The 21,118-nt window shown below is 36.8% G+C and overlaps 2 protein-coding genes across 7 annotated transcripts in view; both read left to right on the top strand.

Moving 5' to 3' along the window:
* Nucleotides 1-15,579, top strand: part of LOC108978499 — a 67,836-nt gene extending 52,257 nt beyond the window's left edge. Inside the window, exons 1-5 of one of the 4 annotated variants that reach the window (XM_018948824.1) lie at nt 3,891-3,976; nt 13,201-13,610; nt 13,702-13,845; nt 13,907-14,827; nt 14,911-15,579. In XM_018948824.1, coding sequence (XP_018804369.1) covers nt 13,267-13,610; nt 13,702-13,845; nt 13,907-14,827; nt 14,911-15,277 — 1,776 coding nt within the window. In that variant the 5' untranslated portion in view covers nt 3,891-3,976; nt 13,201-13,266 and the 3' untranslated portion in view covers nt 15,278-15,579. Of the gene's footprint in view, nt 1-3,890; nt 3,977-4,066; nt 4,085-11,776; nt 11,912-13,200; nt 13,611-13,701; nt 13,846-13,906; nt 14,828-14,910 lie in introns of those variants that run through there. The other 3 variants (XM_018948825.1, XM_018948823.1, XM_018948822.1) reach the window with 3 other exon arrangements.
* LOC108978503 (persulfide dioxygenase ETHE1, mitochondrial) lies at nt 3,906-11,676 on the top strand. 3 transcript variants are annotated; one of them, XM_018948832.1, is made up of 7 exons: nt 3,959-3,976; nt 7,040-7,126; nt 7,245-7,537; nt 7,607-7,751; nt 10,938-11,304; nt 11,375-11,493; nt 11,554-11,676. In XM_018948832.1, the coding sequence occupies exons 3-7, from the start codon at nt 7,364-7,366 to the stop codon at nt 11,607-11,609; spliced, it is 861 nt and encodes a 286-aa protein (XP_018804377.1). In that variant the 5' UTR covers nt 3,959-3,976; nt 7,040-7,126; nt 7,245-7,363; the 3' UTR covers nt 11,610-11,676. The 3 variants fall into 3 exon arrangements, with proteins under 3 accessions (XP_018804374.1, XP_018804376.1, XP_018804377.1); XM_018948829.1 differs by lacking the exon at nt 7,040-7,126 and having other exon boundaries at nt 3,906-4,084; nt 7,179-7,537; XM_018948831.1 differs by lacking the exon at nt 7,040-7,126 and having other exon boundaries at nt 3,907-3,976; nt 7,179-7,537.
* Nucleotides 15,580-21,118: the final 5,539 nt, after the last annotated feature.

Raw genomic sequence — 21,118 nt, 5'->3', positions numbered from 1 at the left:
ATCTAAAACACTGGAGACGTGTCTTCCGTCTATCACAACATGATCGATCTGGTTGGTGGTTTTTCGATCCGGAGACAGCCAGGTAGCTTGATGAATCTCCTTATGCTGGAATCTAATACTACAGATAACCATATTTCGGGCCCCGGCGAAGTCGATCAGCCTCAACCCATTTGGGGATGTTTCCTCGTGGAGGCTGAATTTACCGACCATAGTGCCAGACATAACTTCTTTGCCCACCCTGGCGTTAAAGTCGCCAAGCACGATTTTGACATCGTGGCGGGGGCAGCTGTCATAAGTGCACTCCAAGCACTCATAAAAGGCATTTTTGGTTACATCGTCCTTCTCTTCCGTCGAGATGTGGGCGCAAATCAGCGATATGTTGAAGAACCTCGCTTTGATGCGGATTGTTGCTAGACGTTCACTCACCGGAGTGAATGATAGTATTCGGCGATGGAGTCTCTCTCCCGCCACGAATCCCACACCAAACTTGCGCTCCTTTATATGGCCACTGAGGAAAATGCCACAAGGACCTACTCATCTCTATCCTTGTCCCGTCCATCGCATTTCTTGGACGGCGGTGATGTCAGCCTTTATTTTTACAAGGACATCAACCAGCTGGGCAGCGGCACGTTACCAATTAACATTTTCCCTGTCCAATGTATCACATGTGATACAAAATTATTTTCTTGTACCATGTGTACAGCGTCCATGTATCATATATGAACTAATTTTTGGTTGTTTTGAAATAAGTTTATTAAATGTTTCACTGATGGTACATTGAGCGTATGCAATTCAACTTCTCAGTGACACGTTCGTGTATCATAGCTGATACAAATTTTTTGTTACCGTTATATCGCTGTCAAGATGTGTGGGATAGTCCAAAAATTCATCGATAACCACTGAAAATGCCTACAGCAATATGGGGACAGGGAACCTGTTAAGGGTCCGCACATTCCAGGTGCATGCCCTCAATTGTAGTCCTTATTTCGTTTGCCATCGCCGTCATCGAAAGGGGGGTCTCTCATCCGAGGCTGGTTGTTCCTTTTCATTGAGGATGGTTTTTTACGTGGCGGGTCCCAAACCCAGCACACAACCCTATGTAGGAGATATTTCGTCTTCTCACTTTGGTTCGCTACCCAGGGGATAATTTGTCAAAAACCGGAAGTTGTGAGCTGTTTGAGTCACATGTAAAAGAATCGTTTCTGGCCACTCCCAAGTCAATGGCGATCAGAGAACTTTCTTCACTTGCGTGAACTTCTACAAATTACTCCTTTCTCCAAATAATAATTTGTATTTACCACTACAAAATATTTTGCAAAAGTTACTTTAAACAATGTTACAACCTTGCAGCACTTGATATTGATCTTGAATTTTATTAATTTTTCATAAAAAGATATAAGTATGTACGTACATTAAAACAAATAAAAATAATAAATAAAATAAAATACACGCAAAAACTTTTTGGTAGAACTATGTACTTTAATCTGACATGGTCAATTAAACTTACACCTAGTTTGTATTCAAAATAATCAAGGCTTAAATTTAACGAAAAAACCCGTTCCACAGTGAAAGGCTTTAAGAGTTCATTTCACCGTTAGAATAACATGCCAATATATTTTGGTAAGGAAATAATAACTTTTACTCTAGTTTTAATACAAGACCTATGAAGCTCGGTAGAAAACACCGTGTAAAAACCAGAAAACTGCAATAACATTTCTTATAGCATTAAAGGTTAAAAAACATATTTGTGTTATAATACTTTCAGTGGTACATTTTGTATCGCTGATACATATGTATATATGCTTTAGTAGTCCGATTTGAAAATTTAGTAAAGAAATTCGCTTGTACAATAATCTGTGCCAAATTTTGTGAAGATACCTTGGCAAATAAAACAAATTTCTATACAAGGACTTGATTTTGATCGGTCAGCTTGAATGGCAGCTGCATGTTATAAAGCTCCGATTGATAGCAGTGTAATTGCTACAGATGAGGAGTTTAGAAAACTCTTCACTAGTCTTAAGTATAGAGTCAACGAGCTCGCTGCACAACTATCGAAGTGGATAGTCAACTAAGGAGCAGTAGATCTACTAGCAACCACTTCCATAATATCTGATGCAAATGTGGGTGCGCCTAAAATAGAAGTCTACATACTTATAAGATAACCGAACTGAATCTATTATAGTAGCTCTTATCCAGAACATTCGGGTCCCTGTTTGGATAAACCGCATACGGTTTTATAACCTATCACGAGTTGTCAAGAATAGTTGTTGGAATCTTCTAACTCTTTCAGTTCAAAACCGCCCTGTTTAGAGGTCTATAAAGTTTTTATATAATCATATTTATTTATCGAAATGTGTTCGCAAATGCTAGCTCGCTACTGCCTTAACGAAAAATATAGCCTCTAAAACGCTCGATATTATCATGCGACTAAGTCCACTTACATATGTATATTTCTAACGCAATGATTAGCACTGAATATACATATAAAGACTATTAGCGTGTGCTCAAATAGTCTGAATGGAATAGTGGCAGTAGCGAAAGCAAGAAAATTGCAATAGTAATTGGAGAAAATAGTAGAGAACGCATTTTTAGTCAATCTCTGGTTATTCAAATAATAATACCATTATTATAAGGCACTTTAAAGGATAATAAACACATATCATAACATATTATGCCCATTTAAAAGAGAACGGGTTTACTCAATACATTATGAATTAGTATAAATTTCGTTTAAGGGGTTAAATGGGTTTACGGATTTCAAAAAATCGATCGAAACTGTGTTTTTGAAGTCGGTTGGCAAGATTTCTCGAGAACTACTCAATCGATTTTCATGAAGTTTAATACAGACCTTTGAAATGCAATTCTTAAAGACTTGGACGAAGTATTCTTTTGCCTGCCAAAAATCTAATTTTCAGCTTTTTGCTTCGTCGAAGTTCTAAGTTAAAGAAGGAGTTACAGTTTCATTGTAATAAAAATACTTTTTCGGCGCATTTATTTCTTAAATATGGATAGAGTAATTTTATTCAGACCTTTTGTACATAATTGAGCACAGTTTTGACAAAATAGGGGTTTTCATGCAAAAATATGGAAGAATAAACCGGTAACAGAGCTTCCCCCCGAACAAAATTATGCTAAATAACATACGAATGGTTCGAAAAAAATTACTCAATCCATATTTAAGAAATGAATTCGCAAAAAAAGTATTTTTTTTTTTACCTTAAAACCCTAACCTCCCACTGTCCCTCTACGATTTTAATTAAAACACGTATTTTTTAACTTTAGATGATGTAAGTAAGTAAGTAAGTAGTTATACTGCCAACGCGGGCGCATCATTGTCCGAGGTGTTACCGGCATCCCAATGGCCGAGTTTAGCACATTTTTTTCCATGAATTTCTTTGTTCAAAGTGTATGTTTGTAAGAGTAAAAAATTCTAATAAAATATTTCATTTGTTTTGTGAGAAAAAAAATTTTGAAAAGGGCTGTTTTTCACCCGAGGAAATCCATCCAACCTTTTAAGTAACGATATACTAAATGCCTAAAAATAAATTCATCTCTACAACCGGTTTTCTATTTTATATTTGAAGCTAGTAATTAATTTTACAGCTTTATCAAAACTAACTACGCACTAATAAGCAGTTAAAAACTTGAATAATTAAGAACAAAAGAGCGCAAGTCAAAAATAAAACTGTGAATATTAATTTACTCTCAACATACAGAACTTTGTGCGTTAAGAACGCTGTTGAAAAAAATAAAATAAATGAATAATAATAAGAGAACAACCAAAATTATAAGCTTTTGCCAGCTGTTATGGGAGCTTTTGCCAGCTTTTTTGTGAGCTTTTGCCTACCATAAAAGTATGTGAGCATTACGTTTGGCATCTGAGAAATTTGCTTGATTAGCTGCCTACTAGTCGAGCTCGCAGTTACTTTTCGGAGAGCATGTTCGTGTATTTAATAAATGCGGTAAACGATTTCGTGTAAGAAAGTGTAGATTTTGTGTAAAAATATAATATTGTTTTTGTAAACAATATTTTTTTTAAATTTTCTGTAATTGTTTTGAATGTGTAAAAAATATACAGTAAAATGTGAGTGTAAAACTTTTAGTAAAAAATGGAGAAATTTCTACCATATGCTTATCAAAAGTATTAAATTGGAGGCAAAAAAAATTATAGGGACAATAGATCGACTAACTTCTTGAAATGATTACGTTTGGTTATTGGTATTCAGACATATTTGCTAATCAATAGCAAATAAGTAGCTCAAACACACACACAAGTTGTCAACAAATAACAAAAAGAGTGCCGGAACAGCCGGCTCTAAGCGTGGCTACGACAAGTTGAACAAATATGTATATTTATATAACATACACACATACATATGTATATGCATTAATAGATGTCTGCACATTATTAATAATAAATTCTCTCCACGAATAGATAAAAAACAAGTAAGGAAGGGCTAAGTTCGGGTGTCACCGAACATTTTATACTCTATCATGATAAAGTGATAATCGAGATTTCAGGCGTGGTTGTGAACCGATTTCACCCATATTTGGTACATGTCATCACGGTGTTAAGAAAATATTATATACCGAATTTCATTGAAATCGGTTGAGTACTTCCTGAGATATGGTTTTTGGTCCATAAGTGGGCGACGCCACGCCCATTTTCAAAAAAAAAACTGGATGCAGCTTCCTTCTGAAATTCCTTCCGTAAAATTTAGTGTTTCTGACGTTTTATGTTAGTCGGTTAACGCACTTTTAGTGATTTTCAACATAACCTTTGTATGGGAGGTGGGCGTGGTTATTGTCCGACTTCTTCCATTTTTGAACTGTATATGGAAATGTCTAAAAGAAACGACTCTGTACAGTTTGGTTGCCATAGCTGTAGTAGTTTTCGAGATATGTACAAAAAAGTTAGTAGGCGCCGGGGCCACGCCCACTTTTCCAAAAAAATTACGTCCAAATAYGCCCCTCCCTAGTGCGATCCTTTGTGCCAAATTTCATTTTAATATCTTTATTTACGGCTTAGTTATGACATTTTATAGGTTTTCGGTTTCCGCCATTTTGTGGGCGTGGCAGTGGGCCGATTTTGCCCATCTTCGAACTTAACCTTCTTATGGAGCCAAGAAATACGTGTAGCAAGTTTCATCATGATATCTCAATTTTTACTCAAGTTACAGCTTGCACGGACGGACGGACAGATAGACATCCGGATTTCAACTCTACTCGTCACCCTGATCACTTTGGTATATATAACCCTATATCTGACTCTTTTAGTTTTWGGACTTACAAACAACCGTTATGTGAACAAAACTATAATACTCTCTTAAGCAACTTTGTTGCGAGAGTATAAAAAGATGGTGAACGTGCATGGAAGCTTGAACACATACCCTCCTGGAGCGTTCTTGGTCATATATACTCACATATATACATTTACATATTTGTGTACGAGTATATTGTATATAAAAAAGATATTTACTTATATTGTCACTTGAAAACGAAAGCAAAACACAGGCTAATACAAAAACTAATAGAGAGGAAACCCATATTTCAAATGCAGCACATTTTGCGGTTCTCATTGTACATATGCTCTCATATATATTTACATAAGCGTATATATCAACACATACGGCAGTTAGACACTGTATTGTACGAGTATATAGAAAAAATGAGCTCACACGAAGAGAGCGTAATCTTTGGAAAACAAGTTTTAAGCATGTGTACCCCAACAAAATTTGTCTCGAATAGATTATTACAGTTTTAGCCATAAAGTTTTAGTTTTCAACATTGTAAGAAATTATATCCAATTATGTATGTATGTAAAAAAAGTTGAAATAATCGATTTCGTTACGAATCGATCTAGCTAGATATTCATCGAACTATCAAACAGTCTATATTTCAAAGGTAAGCACTCCCGAGTAGAAATATCGAGTAAATTACCCAACAAGTCGTTTAATTGTTTCTAAAATATTTAATTTTTCAGACGCTCCTTGGAACCCAACATGCAAGATCGGGGCTATGTATCTCATATACCACACTAAAGGCATAAAATATACGAAGTTTGCCAATAACCCTGACAAAATGTTACACTCGTATATAGATATTTATCAGCATCTAAAGAAGCTCCCATAAGTTAGGTCAGATAAATATGCCGATTTCTGGAGAGACCACGAATAATCCCACTTGGACAGCTGCAGACGCCAGTCCGTTGTAATGCTAAGAACTCCTAGGTATTTATGAAATCGCCGAATTCGCAGCTAATATGACAACTGGGATGCTTCAACCTTGTCTCTGGCGATAATTGGGAGTGAAGTGGAAAGTATCGAGATGTTTCCACTTCCTCTTCCTTATTGCAACTTTTACAAGTGCGGACCCCAAAAACTTTAGCTTCGTGCAGGGAGTGCTAAAGGCACAGTCCACCGTTAGGGCACCTTTCAGTGCGGCGATACGAGCCTTGCTAAGTACTAGCAGTACCATTAACGTTCCACTCTGGGACGGAAGGCCTCCCAAGTGCTGTTTGCTGACTAACCCTAGCTGAGCTCCCTCGAGGTCCATCGCTCCAACACCCGAGTACACGAAGACAGGGGAACCCCTGCTCGTTCCCATAACGATGGAATTTAGATAAGGGTGTCTTTTCTTGCAAGCTCATCGGCTTTAAAATTTCCGTTATGGTAATGGAAGTAGCTTACTGCTAGAGAGGTCATGCACTCCATGACAAGCTTTGAGTTCACTGTCAGCGAGCTCAAGACCTGTGTAGCAGTTTTGCTATTGGAGTGGATACAATGTGGAGAAAAAACTCTCTGCACCTCTTCTCGATCGACTCCATTCCAAGCAGCTCCGCCTGCATACTCATTCAACGTTCCTTCCCAAGACAGACGGGTATAATAACCGGAACGGACACGGATTATTATCCGGACAAGAACTGCCAATTCGGCATATTTCTACAAAATTGCCTTAGGAATGTTTCGGCCGATGCAATAATGTACATATAGATATGTAGCAGACATAAATATATATTAGCAACATTTTTTGTCATAAGCGCCTAGGTTATATGTACGTAGACACCCGAGAAATCGAAAGAAGTTAAAATAAAAACATTTGACACTCCATTGAATCACTCAAACCGGTTCGGTTCCGCTCGAACTATGGTGTACCTTACGCTTTATTGTTTATTTTAGATATCGTCGTGTGTATTCCACTGTCCACATATATTTGTATACAACGTTCACCTCCTCTTCTATCAGCTGACAATTATCGCTCTCAGTGACAAAGTATTACGTAGTCACACAAAACACACTCAACAAACGTCAAGTCATTAGGAAATAGTAAATATATTATTTCACTGCAATAAAAACTGAACAACATGCGGCTGCCAGCGCTTAGTTTGCTCTCGGCTTTCCGCCAAACACTAGTGCAACAAGTACAAAATACGAGTGTAACACCTCTCCTACTAAAACAATATCGTCTGAAGCATTTTCACAGTGGCAGTAAAATGGTTTCGCCGACACCATTTACAAAAGATTTCTTCTTCCGTCAGGTGAGTGTGAAATAACAAAAAGTGATAATTCTTCAATGAAAACTAAACGTTTAAAATAATTTGGAACAGCTTTTCGATGAGGCTACCTGGACCTACACATACCTACTGGCTGATTTGAGTACGAGAGAGGCGGTGATTATTGATCCAGTGCTGGAAAAGGCGAAACGTGATGCAAACCTAGTTAAGGATCTGGGTTTTACACTTAAATATGCCCGTGAGTATGAATACAAGATTTCTATTGTTCTATTTTTTTTTTTTTTGTTGTTGATCGGTGATGTTGTAATTGTTGTTATCTTTAATTAGTTTTTAACGTGTAGACAACGTAATTTTATAGCACCGTGATGAAATCTTCGGCTCCAAATAGATTTGAAAGTTTAGTGATGAAAATGTGCTTACCGCACGCTGTGCATAGTAGATGTATGTATGTATGTAGTATAGAAGATTATCTAGATGTAGACTCATCGGAGACAAATGGTTATGTACATTTCAGTATAGAAAAACAAAATTCTTCATATTACACTTATCAACAATTAGTAATAATTGAATATGAGAATAGAGCGCTTAATTGTAGGTGATGTTAATAGACTTTGTTCAGGCAAGGCAATTGTTGTTGTGGAAAAAACAATTATATGATATATTAATTATATTGAAAAGTAACACCTTATCTAGCAAAACCCGCATTGCATTGTTTTGTTTTTATTAGTACTAATATTAATTGCAAGCATTGTTTACTACCTGCATTTCCTGTAATGTTCTCAAGAAAAATATTGCATGCTTGAAAGAGTCTACCGTGATATCAAATTTTAAAATAAATATTCGCACAGTTTTGAGAAGCTTAAATGTAAGCGTGTCTTTTGTAATAGGATCAATACCTATTGATTGTTCGATAAATCGATCAATATTATTCAACGATACGACTTTAGGTTTAAATAATGAGCTCAGAGATTTAATAACAATAAGGTGATCCATTTCGAGGTTCCCTATTTTTGTTTAGGAAAAACTATAGAAGCTCCTAATTTAATGGGGATTATTTATTATCATTCGACAGAACGTTCTTTGCATTTATGTTTTGAAGATTATATCTATCAAATGTTGGCGTATACGTCTTAGATGGTCCATCCGTTGAGTCCAATTTTCAATGATTCGTTTCAGCATTTCACTGGTAACTGCCAAATGTCACACGTAATGTTTTGCTTCAAGACCTGTTCGCATAGACTTTAGATTTTACATATCTCCACAGGAAAAAGTCAAACGATATGAAATCACTCGATCTGGGTGGACAATCGACCGGCCCAAAACGTGAAATTATCTGCTCACCGCAATGTTTTCTCAATTTATCCATTGATTGGCAAACATACCCAAACCGTTGTCTTTTCTAAATGAAAAGGCAGCTCTTGAATCTGAAGCAGGTAGCTCATCGTCCCAAATATGGCGATTTGGCTTGTTTACAACAGCTAAATAGCTGAACAAAATTTGGCACGAAAACGTCGGATCTACTTGGAACTTTTCAAGAACTCATAGCGCAAAACGATGTCGCTTTGGCGGCTTCAGTTCTTGCACAAGCTGTATTTTGTATGCTTTCAATTTAAGAACTCGACTTGAAATGCGCCAAATCGTTCCATAGTCAATCCGAATTGCTGCGAACGGCACCGAATTGACTCTCCACTGTCTTTGTGTACAATCTCAGTTACCATATTTTCTTCCCTGTGCACTGGACGTGATCTATTCGATCTAATATTATCCAATAATGAATGCTGGGTCTCAAGATGCGTGATGCTGGTGCGTATAGTACTCTAGTTGGCCAATTATGTTGACCACTTTACAGCACCTGAATTTTCGTAATAAAGTTGAACGATTTGTAAATGTTATTGAGCCGTAAGTATTTTCATAATGAAATGCCAAACAATACTGAACAAAAATAACAACATAGCTTGGCACGACTCACGCGTGATTTTTCCAAAAACGGCTATTGAAAAAACATATCATCGCTTGGATCACGCTTTACTAGAAAGGTAGCTGTGCTCCCAAAACTTAAGGGCTCAATAACAATTGTTTTGATTCTTCGTAATATCATTGTAATATTCCCATCAGCGCCTAGTTCCCCTAGTCTAATAAGAAAACAGAAAAACAGACACTTTCAAAAATTTACGTAATTAATTTTACATTAAAACTATAATCTTGAAACATACAAATAATGTATAGTTCTCGTCAGAGATAGACATTCCGGCAGTCGTCGATGAATGACTGAAATGGTATTGGGAAACCGAAGCAAAAAGCAAGAAATATAGTATTCATGTATATGTTATTATAAGTCGAATAGACATACCCAACGTATGTCCTGCATGCAACGAGTCTCCGCATGACACTGACCACCTTTTTGCATGCCCAACCAACCCCACCCATCTAACACCCTTTTCCCTCTGGTCCGACCCCGTCGAAACAGCACGTTTCCTGGGCCTCCCGTTAGATGACATCGACGACAACACAGATGGCTATCACCATCCCAACGGGGACTGATAACCGTTAAAAAAACAACAACAAATTCTAAGTATATTTCGACTCTAACTGACTTAGAGCTCAGCGTATTTTAGAAAGCTAAAATATTTTTACTGTCAGTATCACCATTATTTTTATCGATTTATTTTGATGCACACTATTTTTTCAAAATTGTGAAATTCCTTTAAGATTTTTATTACATTTAATCGGCTTTTTTATTAGATAGATGTATTGAGGGTCTTCACAATCTCTTTTTTGAAAATATAATTTTTTTAAGTCAGTGATCATTTATGAGCATTTCAGTTTAACTAAGCGTCGGCATTGGTGTTGGTATAATAATATTGAGTTCTCTCAAATCAAAATTATCTTAATTTGTAAGAGTTTTAGTTTCAACATATATCTTTACGTATATGTTTAAGTATATAATTCACAATTGTCGAATCATTACTTACGGCAATGGGTTTATTATTGATGAACGATTTTCAAATGTATTCAAATTTTTTTACCTTGAAATTGGCATATCCATTAGAGCAAATTATATTCATCAATCAATTGGTGTCACGAAAGCACGAAAACGAGAAATGTCAGCTTTAAAAATATTTAATGGTTAGTTTCGGGGTGATTTAGGGATGGGGTAGAATTGTAAAAAGCGAAGTTGGTTTGGAAATACAACAAAAGTTATAAACTGATTTGAGTAATTCATAATTAAGTGCATACATTCTGTCTTGATGATACATAAGGTAGCTTTAAATATCATATAGCTCAAATTTTATTAGAATATAAGTTAGACTTCACCAATAGCAACCAATTGGTCAAAACAATACAGCAAACAAATTAGTTATCAATCACTCAAAACCCCACTACATAACATATTTACACATCTAACATTTCCATATACATATAGTGAACACACACATGCACGCGGATCACATCACCGGCAGCGGTTGGCTCAAGCAATTGTTGCCCGGCAGCAAAACAGTTATTGCCAAAGCTAGCGGTGCCAAGGCAGATATACACATCAACGAAGGTGATCCCGTTACATTTGGACGTCACCGTATCGACACATTGTCCACACCGGGACACACCAATGGCTGTATGTCGTATGTGATACATGAACAGGGTTGTATTTTCACGGGCGATACAGTGCTGATACGCGGCTGTGGACGTACCGACTTCCAGGAAGGTGATCCTGCCCACTTGTATGAAAATGTCCATAGTAAAATATTTTCTTTACCTGAGAATTTCCGCATTTATCCGGCGCATGATTACAAGTGAGTCGGCTAAACGCAAATTACTTAAGAAAATATCGTGAAAAAATATAAACTCTTTATAATATTTTAGAGGCATAATGGAGAGCAGCGTTTGGGAAGAGAAAACCTACAATCCACGCTTGACCAAAACCAAAGAGGAATTTATTAATATTATGAATAACTTGAAACTGCCTTACCCCAAGAAAATCGGTACTTTGCACTTGTTTTATTAATTTTTGTAAGGAAAACTAATTCTTTTTCGTTTTTCAGATGTTTCCCTACCAGCAAATCGTGAATGTGGCGTCTACGATATTCCAAAAGAGTAATTTGTGTTCTTGTTTCGGTTAAAAAGCAAACTGTGTTTTATACGCTGCTGAAGTGTGGCCTTACTTTCTTATAAAGCAGAGAATCACAGAGTCATGCTAGACTCAAGTAATCGGAAGAGCCTTTGCTGTTAGTCAGGCAGCAAACTTTGTAAACGTTTCTTCAAAAAAAAAAAATACTTTTATGTAAACGATATATTGTATTAATATGCTTAAATATATTTTAAATAAAATTCTAAAACTATTGGCGCAAATATCATAAAGTTCTGGAATCTAGGAAAAGTGTCGGGAATGATTTTCCAAAGGTTTGTATCTGAATCAAAACCTTTGATATTATTTTAAGAGTGAGTTTGTAGTTTTCGAAATTACATTTGTATAAGGTTTAATACTAAATATGTAAGATTTGATTAAGGTTTAAATGGTTGGATTTTGAGGTTAAGAGGATACATGAGTTTCCGCGGTTAAAGAACCGAAGTTTTTTCCTCATATAAAAACTGAAATATTTCATTCGAATTTTTTACTGTTACAAACATACACCATTAGCAAAGAAATTCTGAAATTTTTGGAAAAAATATTTAAACTCGGCCATTGCGATGCTTTTTCCGGTTTCTCCCGGAAAAAACATGAGTTCGCGTAGGCAAGATAACTCCTAACGGGGTCATCTAAGGGGCAAAAAGTTTGGTTAAAACCTAACCTAGAAATTAGGCGTTGAAAACAAAAGAGAAATTGGATTTTTGGAGATTTCAAAATAATGAAAATTTCGCGAAGTTTTTTTTCTAATAGTTGTAATCGAAAAACAACAAAAATCCTTCATCCAAGTCTTTAAGAATTGTATCTCAAAGACCTGTGTAAAATTTCATGAATATCGATTAAGTAGTTCTCGAGAAATCTTGCCAACCGACTTCAAAAACACACTTTCGAGAAAAACGCGTTTAAAGATGGCGCACTTAGCCTAGCTAGTCTCGAAAGCACAGGTTCTCAAGGTTATATCCCCGAAACTGTGAATCAAATCAACTTGAAAATTTAGGAAAATATTTTTGAGATGTTGTAGAATATAAAAAGATAAAAAAAATAGATTTTTTGAAACCCGTAAACCAATGTAACCCCTTAAGGACGGTATGGCTCAAAGTTTAAAGTTATTGCCAATTTGTCATTTCCTTATCAGATACGAAAATCGGGTTGAACGGTCAAGAACTGCGACAAAGAGTTTGAAAGGCTAAACAGTTGAAATAATTATGCACTACTTTATTTTATAGCTAAATATTTGAGTCAACGGTTATACGGCTATCAGAAAATAAAGTGTAATTTATCAGAAACTTGTTCAAAGCTGGAGCCCAAGCTATGGATTTCTGGTTCTATATTTAAGAACATTCATCAAATAACTTATTATACTAATTTATTTTCTTTCTACTAGTCGCTTTGTTATGATCTGAATATTTGAAACACAATCTTTATATTTTCTCACATTCTAGTTCAGAAAAAAACACCAAAACGCCGAACACAATATTTTTCATTCAAAAACAACTAAGATTTCAAATAATAATAAAAAAATTATAACCTCGATTTTAATTTTCACATTTTTTTTCACTTTTAGACAATTTTAAATCACCGTTCCAACAAATACAGCACCCATAACGATAATAAAAATGTCGACACGAAAATGTCCGATGCCGAGGCAAACCTCATTAATAGCGCACAAACGCAAACCGCCACAACGGGACGCCGACGTAAAGTGTCCTCGCTGGGCGGTACACTTTCCGCGCGTTCGTGTCGCAGTGAAACGAAGGAACTACGCTCGGCACTGCAAGATCGCGAGGCAGTTATACAAAATCTACGTATACAATTGTGTTTGGGCAAATTGCCACGCCCTAGCGGACCGCCACTCGATGACAGCGAAAAGCCGGCGGCCGAACAAAAACTACAAAGGTTAAAAGCCGAAGCAGAGAATAAGAAAATCAAAATCAAGAACTTAAAAAGTGCGCTGGAGAAACTCGATATTACAGAGTAAGTTTAAGGAGTTGATAAACTGAGATATATTGCGATAAAATTGTATAATTTTTTACCAACATAACACTTTTTCTTTATAACTTTACAGTAATATCGATATACGCATACGGCAGGCGGAATTAGAGTACGCGCTGGGACGTGAGGAACTGCAGATGCTATCGATTGTGGAAGAGGCGCGCGCCTTGCAAGCGCGTTTGGAGAAATCAAAGCCGGAATTACAAACCATTTACAAGTAACATCAGCTACCTAGTCTCCAATAACAACAATTTACTAATATTTCAAAATATCTGTAGCATTCTCAATTCTGGCGCCACGCTAAGCTTACACGCCGTACATGCGACCACCGGCCGCTGGGCCGCGCACACCAAACCCGATCAGCCCGGTTTCTATGTGGAATGGGCGCTCGAAGGTGATGGACTCTACAAAGGTGATCGCATACTCGAGGTCAATGGCAAAATGATCGCCTGTCGCACCAAAGAGGAACTCCAGAAAGTCATCGGCAATTCGGGAAAATGTCAAATAGTGGTGCTGCGCAAGAAATGTGCGCCAATACCACAAAAACAACTAGATCAGGAGAAGGAGAACAATATGCGTCTACAGCATCGCATATCCTATCTCGAGGAGCAAGTGCGTGAGTTGCAAACGGCGAAGGAGCAACCACAACAACAGCAACCTCAAGCTATGCCGCAGACGCCCCAAAACCAGCCCACGGCAGCGCATATAAATAACGGTACGAATAGTCATGTGACTAGCATCAGCATATCATCGCCGCCTTCGACGCCGCCCGATAACAAACCGCTTATCTTTCAACGTGGCAATTACATTACAACGCTAGTTGGTGGCAAGCCAATTGAATTGATCGGTGAGAATAATACGCAAAATGCGTTGAGCAAAAGCAACTCTGTGGCGCATGTCACTAAAACACTCATCAAGGAGAATACACAATTGGATCTGCATCAAGAGCGTACACCGCGTGCCTGCGCGCCGCCTGCCTACACCTGCATGCCACCGAAGTCCTTGTCCGCCTCCAAGATCTCGATCAACAGCGACTCTGCGTACATGCAACACACCCATTATCGTCGCAGCGAGAAAGAGCGGCATGCGCGCGAACGTGAGCGTGAGCGTTATGAGCGTTCAACGAGCAAAGCGAGCGCGCTACAGCATCGCGCGAATATGCATGCGCGCAGCGTCGAGCATTTGAATCACTATAATGGGTATATGCTGATTTTCAAACTGTTATATAATTCCAAATTTTTTCTAATAAAAATTTTATTTATCTCTCATTTTCCGCGCACAGCATGGAACGTCGTCGCGATTGTTCTGCCACAGCGAATACGCAATCGCGTGTGCCAGCCGACATGCGCAGCGTCAAGTCGCTGGATTTCGATAGTGATAATGAGTCCAAACCGATCAGTGATACCATTTCCGAAGTGCGCGCTGTTCGACCTACACCGCCAAAGAAACCGCTGCGTTTATCGCTGCAACGCGCGCAAAGTCTGCAAACTGTCGAATTGACCCCCAACTGCGATGCGGAACGAAAGCGTCCCATGAAACGAGCACACATCAACGACAAGTCACCAGCCGATCGTGAGACTGCGATGCTCTTTGAGAATTGTAACCCGCTGCAAACGGCGTCGCTGGGTAGGCCGCGTGCGAATATATGAAAATTGCTGAATGTTCTCTTTAAGCGTAACGAAGAGACACATTACTAGTAAGCGGGTGGGGAGGGAGGCTTAACCATTTAATTTATAAGCCAAGTAGCTATCGAAAAATAATCAAGAAATTATTTTAAACGGATGCGTGCAAGTTTTATATCAATTTTTGAAAGAAAAAATTGTTTACCTAATATTTAAAATTATTGCAATGTTTACAATTATGTACTTAGGGAAGCTAGGGTGTGCTAAATTATATAAATGCTTTACTTAATCGTATATACACATATTTATAAATTTGCAAATATTTATTAATTAATTAGCAATGATATTTGTTTTTTGAACACATTTAAATTGTACAAAATAATGTTTTTAGCACAACTGTGTAATAACAAAAATATCTGTCTCTTATACACATCTAGATGTGTATAAGAGACAGATATAAATGCTTTACTTAATCGTATATACACATATTTATAAATTTGCAAATATTTATTAATTAATTAGCAATGATATTTGTTTTTTGAACACATTTAAATTGTACAAAATAATGTTTTTAGCACAACTGTGTAATAACAAAAATATTTTAAATGTAAATACACAATAAAATCACAAACAAAACTTAAAATTTTATTATTATATCCTGTACAGTGTATATTATGTTTGCCACGAAGTTTTTAACACCCTGAAGGAAACTTCAGAAATTGATCAGTGTGTCGATCACATATAACTGCCACATAAACTGTATGCTCAAAATCAAGATGAAGTTTTTTTTTTTATAATTTTTCTATAAAAAATGCACTTGTGAAGGGTATTTTAGCTTCAGTGCAGCCGAAATTAACGTTTTTCTGATCTTGCAATATGTTGCTACAGTGTTTGTGCTACTGTTTTGTTCATCTAACGGTTGTAGGTATGGCCTAAAACTAATCGAAATAGAAAAAAATATATGTATATAAACTGTGACCAAAAAGCACTCGGAGATTGTAATTAAATTGACCGGGTAAATGATTTTTCAAAAAACTGTATCTCGCTCAGTTGGTAGGACTGTCCTTAATTACGGTGCCAAATATGAGTGCGATCTGTGAACCAGGTTGTTGGCAACAGCGGTTAACTCGGTACACATCAGTAGTGCGTTGCGATTTTTACAATCGATAAAAATATCGAACAAAGAATTTCTGTCAAGTTTTGTATTTCTAACCAAATTTCGTGTGCGGAATCGCTGCGAATGTAAGAACAAGCTATTAAGTTTTATCAAAAACACAAGCTCACAACGGGACAACGGCCACAAAGAAGGTCGAGAGACCTCTTCAAAAATCTGATTGTAACTCCAGTGGGCGAATTCAAAAAAAAAACCACACCTGCTTCCCATATTTTTAAATACTATCTGATTCTTTCACTTTCCAGTACAGAAATCAAGAAGCAATTAATATGTATCACCGGATACAACATTGTACGAAGAATGCCTTTATATGCCACCTTATGACCAAAACTGTGGACATCAGTTCATATGGCAGACTTTTTGCTGGAAATATCGGTCAGATTTACATATTAGAGGGAAAATGTTTTTTTGATAATAATATTCTTTTGTGTGAAAAATGATTTGAACCAGAACAATAATTTTTATAGCCCCCACATAGTTACTTAATTTAAATATTTTTAAACATCCAGTTGACTTTATACCACATATACTACAAGGTGTGTTCCAAACTAAAGAGGTCTTTAAAAAAAAATAACAGAAAAAAATGGTTTTTTCGACAAAATCAATTTATTTTATTCAAAGTAGTTTCCTTCTGCTTCAATTCAGCTTTTTTATTGGTCCAAAAGCATGTCGAACAAGTATGTTAGTTCGTTTGCCTCTGCAAGCCTTGTGAATGGCCTCTACATCTGCATAAGGTTTTCGTTTCATGGGCGAATACATTTTTCCGAAAAGGAAGAAGTCGCAGGGAGTGGTTATTGGTTAAAATGTGATTTGTGGTCAAATAATCGGTCACAAGCATCGATCGAATGGTGGATTGTGAGCAATTTTTGGTTGTCAGTCAATTTGTGCGAAACAAACCGTGCACAAACCTAACGTAAGCCCAAATCTTCGATCGAAATGCGATAAATCGATATTTTGGAGCTGTTCAATTTCATTGAATTCCGGTGATCACGGATTTTGATTGACCCACATATTTATCGTCATTTATGACCTCACGACCACTTTTCAAACGTTGAAACCATTAATGAACTCTGCTACCGGATAGGAAATCATCGCCATAAACTTATTTTATCAATTGAAACGTTTTGGTAAAAGTTGTACCGATTTTAAAACACAATTGAATGTTGGCTCTTTGTTCGAAGCTCATTTTCGCACCGATAACACAAACATACTGACACTTGAAACGCAATAACTTCACTTCCAATCAATGGAATGTCTTGAAATTCTTACTGGACAATCGATACAGACAGCAGGTTCTAACGCATCAGTCGACATATAGATGGCGCCACCAGTGGGCGTTAGCTTCAAAAAGTCCTGTTTACTTTGGAGAGCGCCTTGTATATCCGCCGAAGTGTTAATTAAAATTTAGTGTTTTTCAGTTCAGATTCACAGTATATCTTTGTGCCAAAAATTTATGAAATCGTACGAAAACTTTCTTTAGCCCTGAAACCGATTTTCAGGATTTCGAAATATCAGACTGACTTTACTCCAAAAATTTATTTTTATGTATATACTGTGCCCAAGGTGTAAGGTGGCATTGTATTTATTTTGAAAATTCTTTGTTTATCCAAATCAATTTCATTCCCTTCAAAGTAATCCCCTCCCGATGCAATGCCAACGGTTTTTCCAATCTTCGAAACACTGGTTATAGTCACTTTCCGGGATGGCCTTCAGTTCCGTCTTCGCTGCGGCTTGAATCTCCTCTATCGTATAAAACCGGTGTCGATGGAGCGGTCTTTTGAGCTTCGTGAACAGCCAGAAGTCGCACGGCGTCAGATCAGGTGAAAACTGTGGTTGCGGAACGATATGGGTTGAGTTTTTTTCGAAATGATCACGAATTACGAGGGCAGTATGGGATGATGCATTATCGTGGCCTTTTTAGGCTGATATCGTTACGCAAACGACGCATAACATTCAAATAATATTCCTTGTTGACTATTTGACCGGTTGGAAGAAAACAATCAACAAGACCTTTATTTTTGAGCGACTTTGGCGCGATGTTTTTGGTCTCGGCTCTCTTTTGGCATGATATTCGCTCGATTGATCGGTTGTTTCGGGGTCGTAAGCATAGATCCAAGTATTATCGTCAGTTATAATGCGTTTCATGACACCCTGGTAGTCGGAAAGCATCATTTCACACACTTCAACGTGACGCCTTTTTTCCAAAAAATTCAATGTTTTCGGTACCAGTCGAGATTTGACGGGCTTGAGGCCCAAAACATTCTTCAAAAGGGTATAGGCTGAGCCTTTCGATATGCCAACTTCATCAGCAAGGTCTCTAATTGTTAACCGACGGTTCTCCAACACCAAATCTTTGATTTCTTGAACGTGAGCTTCGTCGGTTGAGGTTGATGGTCGCCCTGGACGCTCTTCGTCTTCAACACGTTCACGGCCGGCTTGGAACTCACTATACCACTTGTAAACATTTTTTTAGACATAGCCTCATCAAATATTTTGACATGAAATTTGACATAAATGCGACTGACAGTACTACCAACAAAAAATAATAATTCAAATGTCACCTTATTTTTTGGGCACAGGTATATTTATACAAATTTTTGAAAATAAGTTCTCCAGTATGGTATACTTGAGCAATATTAAAAATTAATGGAATAGAGTAGACTATCATCTTTCTACCTTCAATACATGTATTTTATAGAATGATTTCCGAATTTTTACGGTTTGATTTCATCAAATTAATCAAATGACAGATATAGCTCATTTGAAGATGATTTAGAATAATTTTCGTTGACGTGATTAAGATATAGCACTGAAACTAAGCAAGTCTAAGACCTTCAAAATAAGTTAGTATGATTCGAAATTGTATTCTAATCCATTCACGATTTCGTCGAACAATGAAGTTCAACCGTTTCGCTACATTTTTTAAAATTGCCAACAACCGAAGATATTTCGCTGGCTTTCATCCTTACAAGTCGCAAGAGTATAAAATGTGCGATTACACCAAAACTTAGCCCCTCCTTCCCCCGTTTATTGTTATTACTAGTTTTTTGTGTGCAGGTAAGCTTAAAAATACAGTATACATAAACAACGGATAAGAATTATCTACCATATATATTATTCAAGTAACTTCACTGCGTTTGGGAGCACTGTAAGAAAATTGCGTTCCAACGCACGTTTCGCACATTTTTAACGCGCCCGTTACATTTTATTTACATTTAATCACATACGCACGCTCATAATTTTCTTTCAATTTCGCAAATTTACATAAATACAGGGTGCGTCATAAAGCGCCGAAAACGCTATTTCTGCTGTGAAGCAGAGTATCGAAAAAGACCTGAATGAGTCTCTCTGCCATCGTGCGCATCGTGCGCAACAATCGGACCTGTGTCCTTCCACTTAATGGAAGTTTAGCCCTCATCCAACTCGTGCCAGAATTGAAGCCGAACGATCAACAACCCAAAATGGCCACTGATGCTGATTTTCATAAGAAATTGTCTTTAGTGAGCTCACTTTTCTCATTCTCAATGAGTCTCTGTGTACGACTTTTGCTTCCAACAAAACCATGCTATCAGCCATACCATGGAAGAAACTTTTCTTGAGCGTTTTATCTCGCGACTTGAGCTTTGGTTAGGGATATGCGAAGACGCTTTTCGACGCTTATAAGCCCGAGACGACGCATTATTGCTAACAAAATTACTTCTAAGTGGACATCTTGGCTGGAATTTAATCGAATCAACCGCGGCGGTCACTTGCCCGAAATCAGTTTTAAATTTAATTTCTTCTTGAAAGCCAAATGTAAAAAAAAAAACACATGTCACTTTCAAGCTATCCCGTATTGTATATTAAGAAGGTGACATGGACTAACAGTTTAGATATTCAAAATTAAATTCCTTTCACATTTTTGTTAGGATATTTGAAAAGCAAAGAATGCGCCTAGTTGGCTGAACCCAAAGTTTGGTTCCAAAATCAATTCGAGGGTAAATATATCTAGATTCTGGCAAAAGATATGGAAAGTCCAAAAAAGAGATTACCATGACCAATGTAGGCAGACAAATTATTGTTGCTTTATTAAATAAATCACCCAAATAAATTACCAATTTAAAGAAAATATGTCAAAAACTATAAAAGCGGTTATTGTTCTTTCTAAAAATATTCAATGTCTACATAGCGACATAAAAACTGATTCACCCCTGGTATGTAGTACATATATGTAGGTAGTAAACGCAGGTAAGTAAATATTTGGTTAAACATGCTCATATGCATTCATACTCGCAATGATTAGTTAGTCTTAGCTTGCTTACTTAAGCGTACTTAGTAAGGGTTACATAACTCAAACAGGCTTATATGAAAATATTTGCTTTATTAAATATTTACGCATACTGAGCCGGAAATAAAAAAAAAATAGTAAATATAATAATAATTTTATTAAATAAATAAATGCAAGGAAGTTGCAGAAGTAAATTCCGTAAAACCTGTATTAAATCATTAAAGTAATATGGATAGTTTCCTTTTGCCGAATTATGATAATTAAGAAAGATATACGATGAGTTGATTTTACATAAAAATACAATTAATAATTCTAATATAACGAAAAAATGTTTCATATTCATGACCTAATATAATGCGATGATTCTTTCTCGATATAAGATCGTAAAACAGCTAGAAAATTATGGATTACAAGTTATTACTATGCG

This window comes from Bactrocera latifrons, unplaced genomic scaffold (genome assembly GCF_001853355.1).
Source record: "Bactrocera latifrons isolate USDA-ARS-PBARC rearing strain unplaced genomic scaffold, ASM185335v1 scaffold_123, whole genome shotgun sequence".
Classification (NCBI taxonomy): domain Eukaryota; kingdom Metazoa; phylum Arthropoda; class Insecta; order Diptera; family Tephritidae; genus Bactrocera; species Bactrocera latifrons.
The sequence above is the reverse complement of the archived record's forward strand: the minus strand, read 5'-3'. Positions and strand labels throughout refer to the sequence as shown.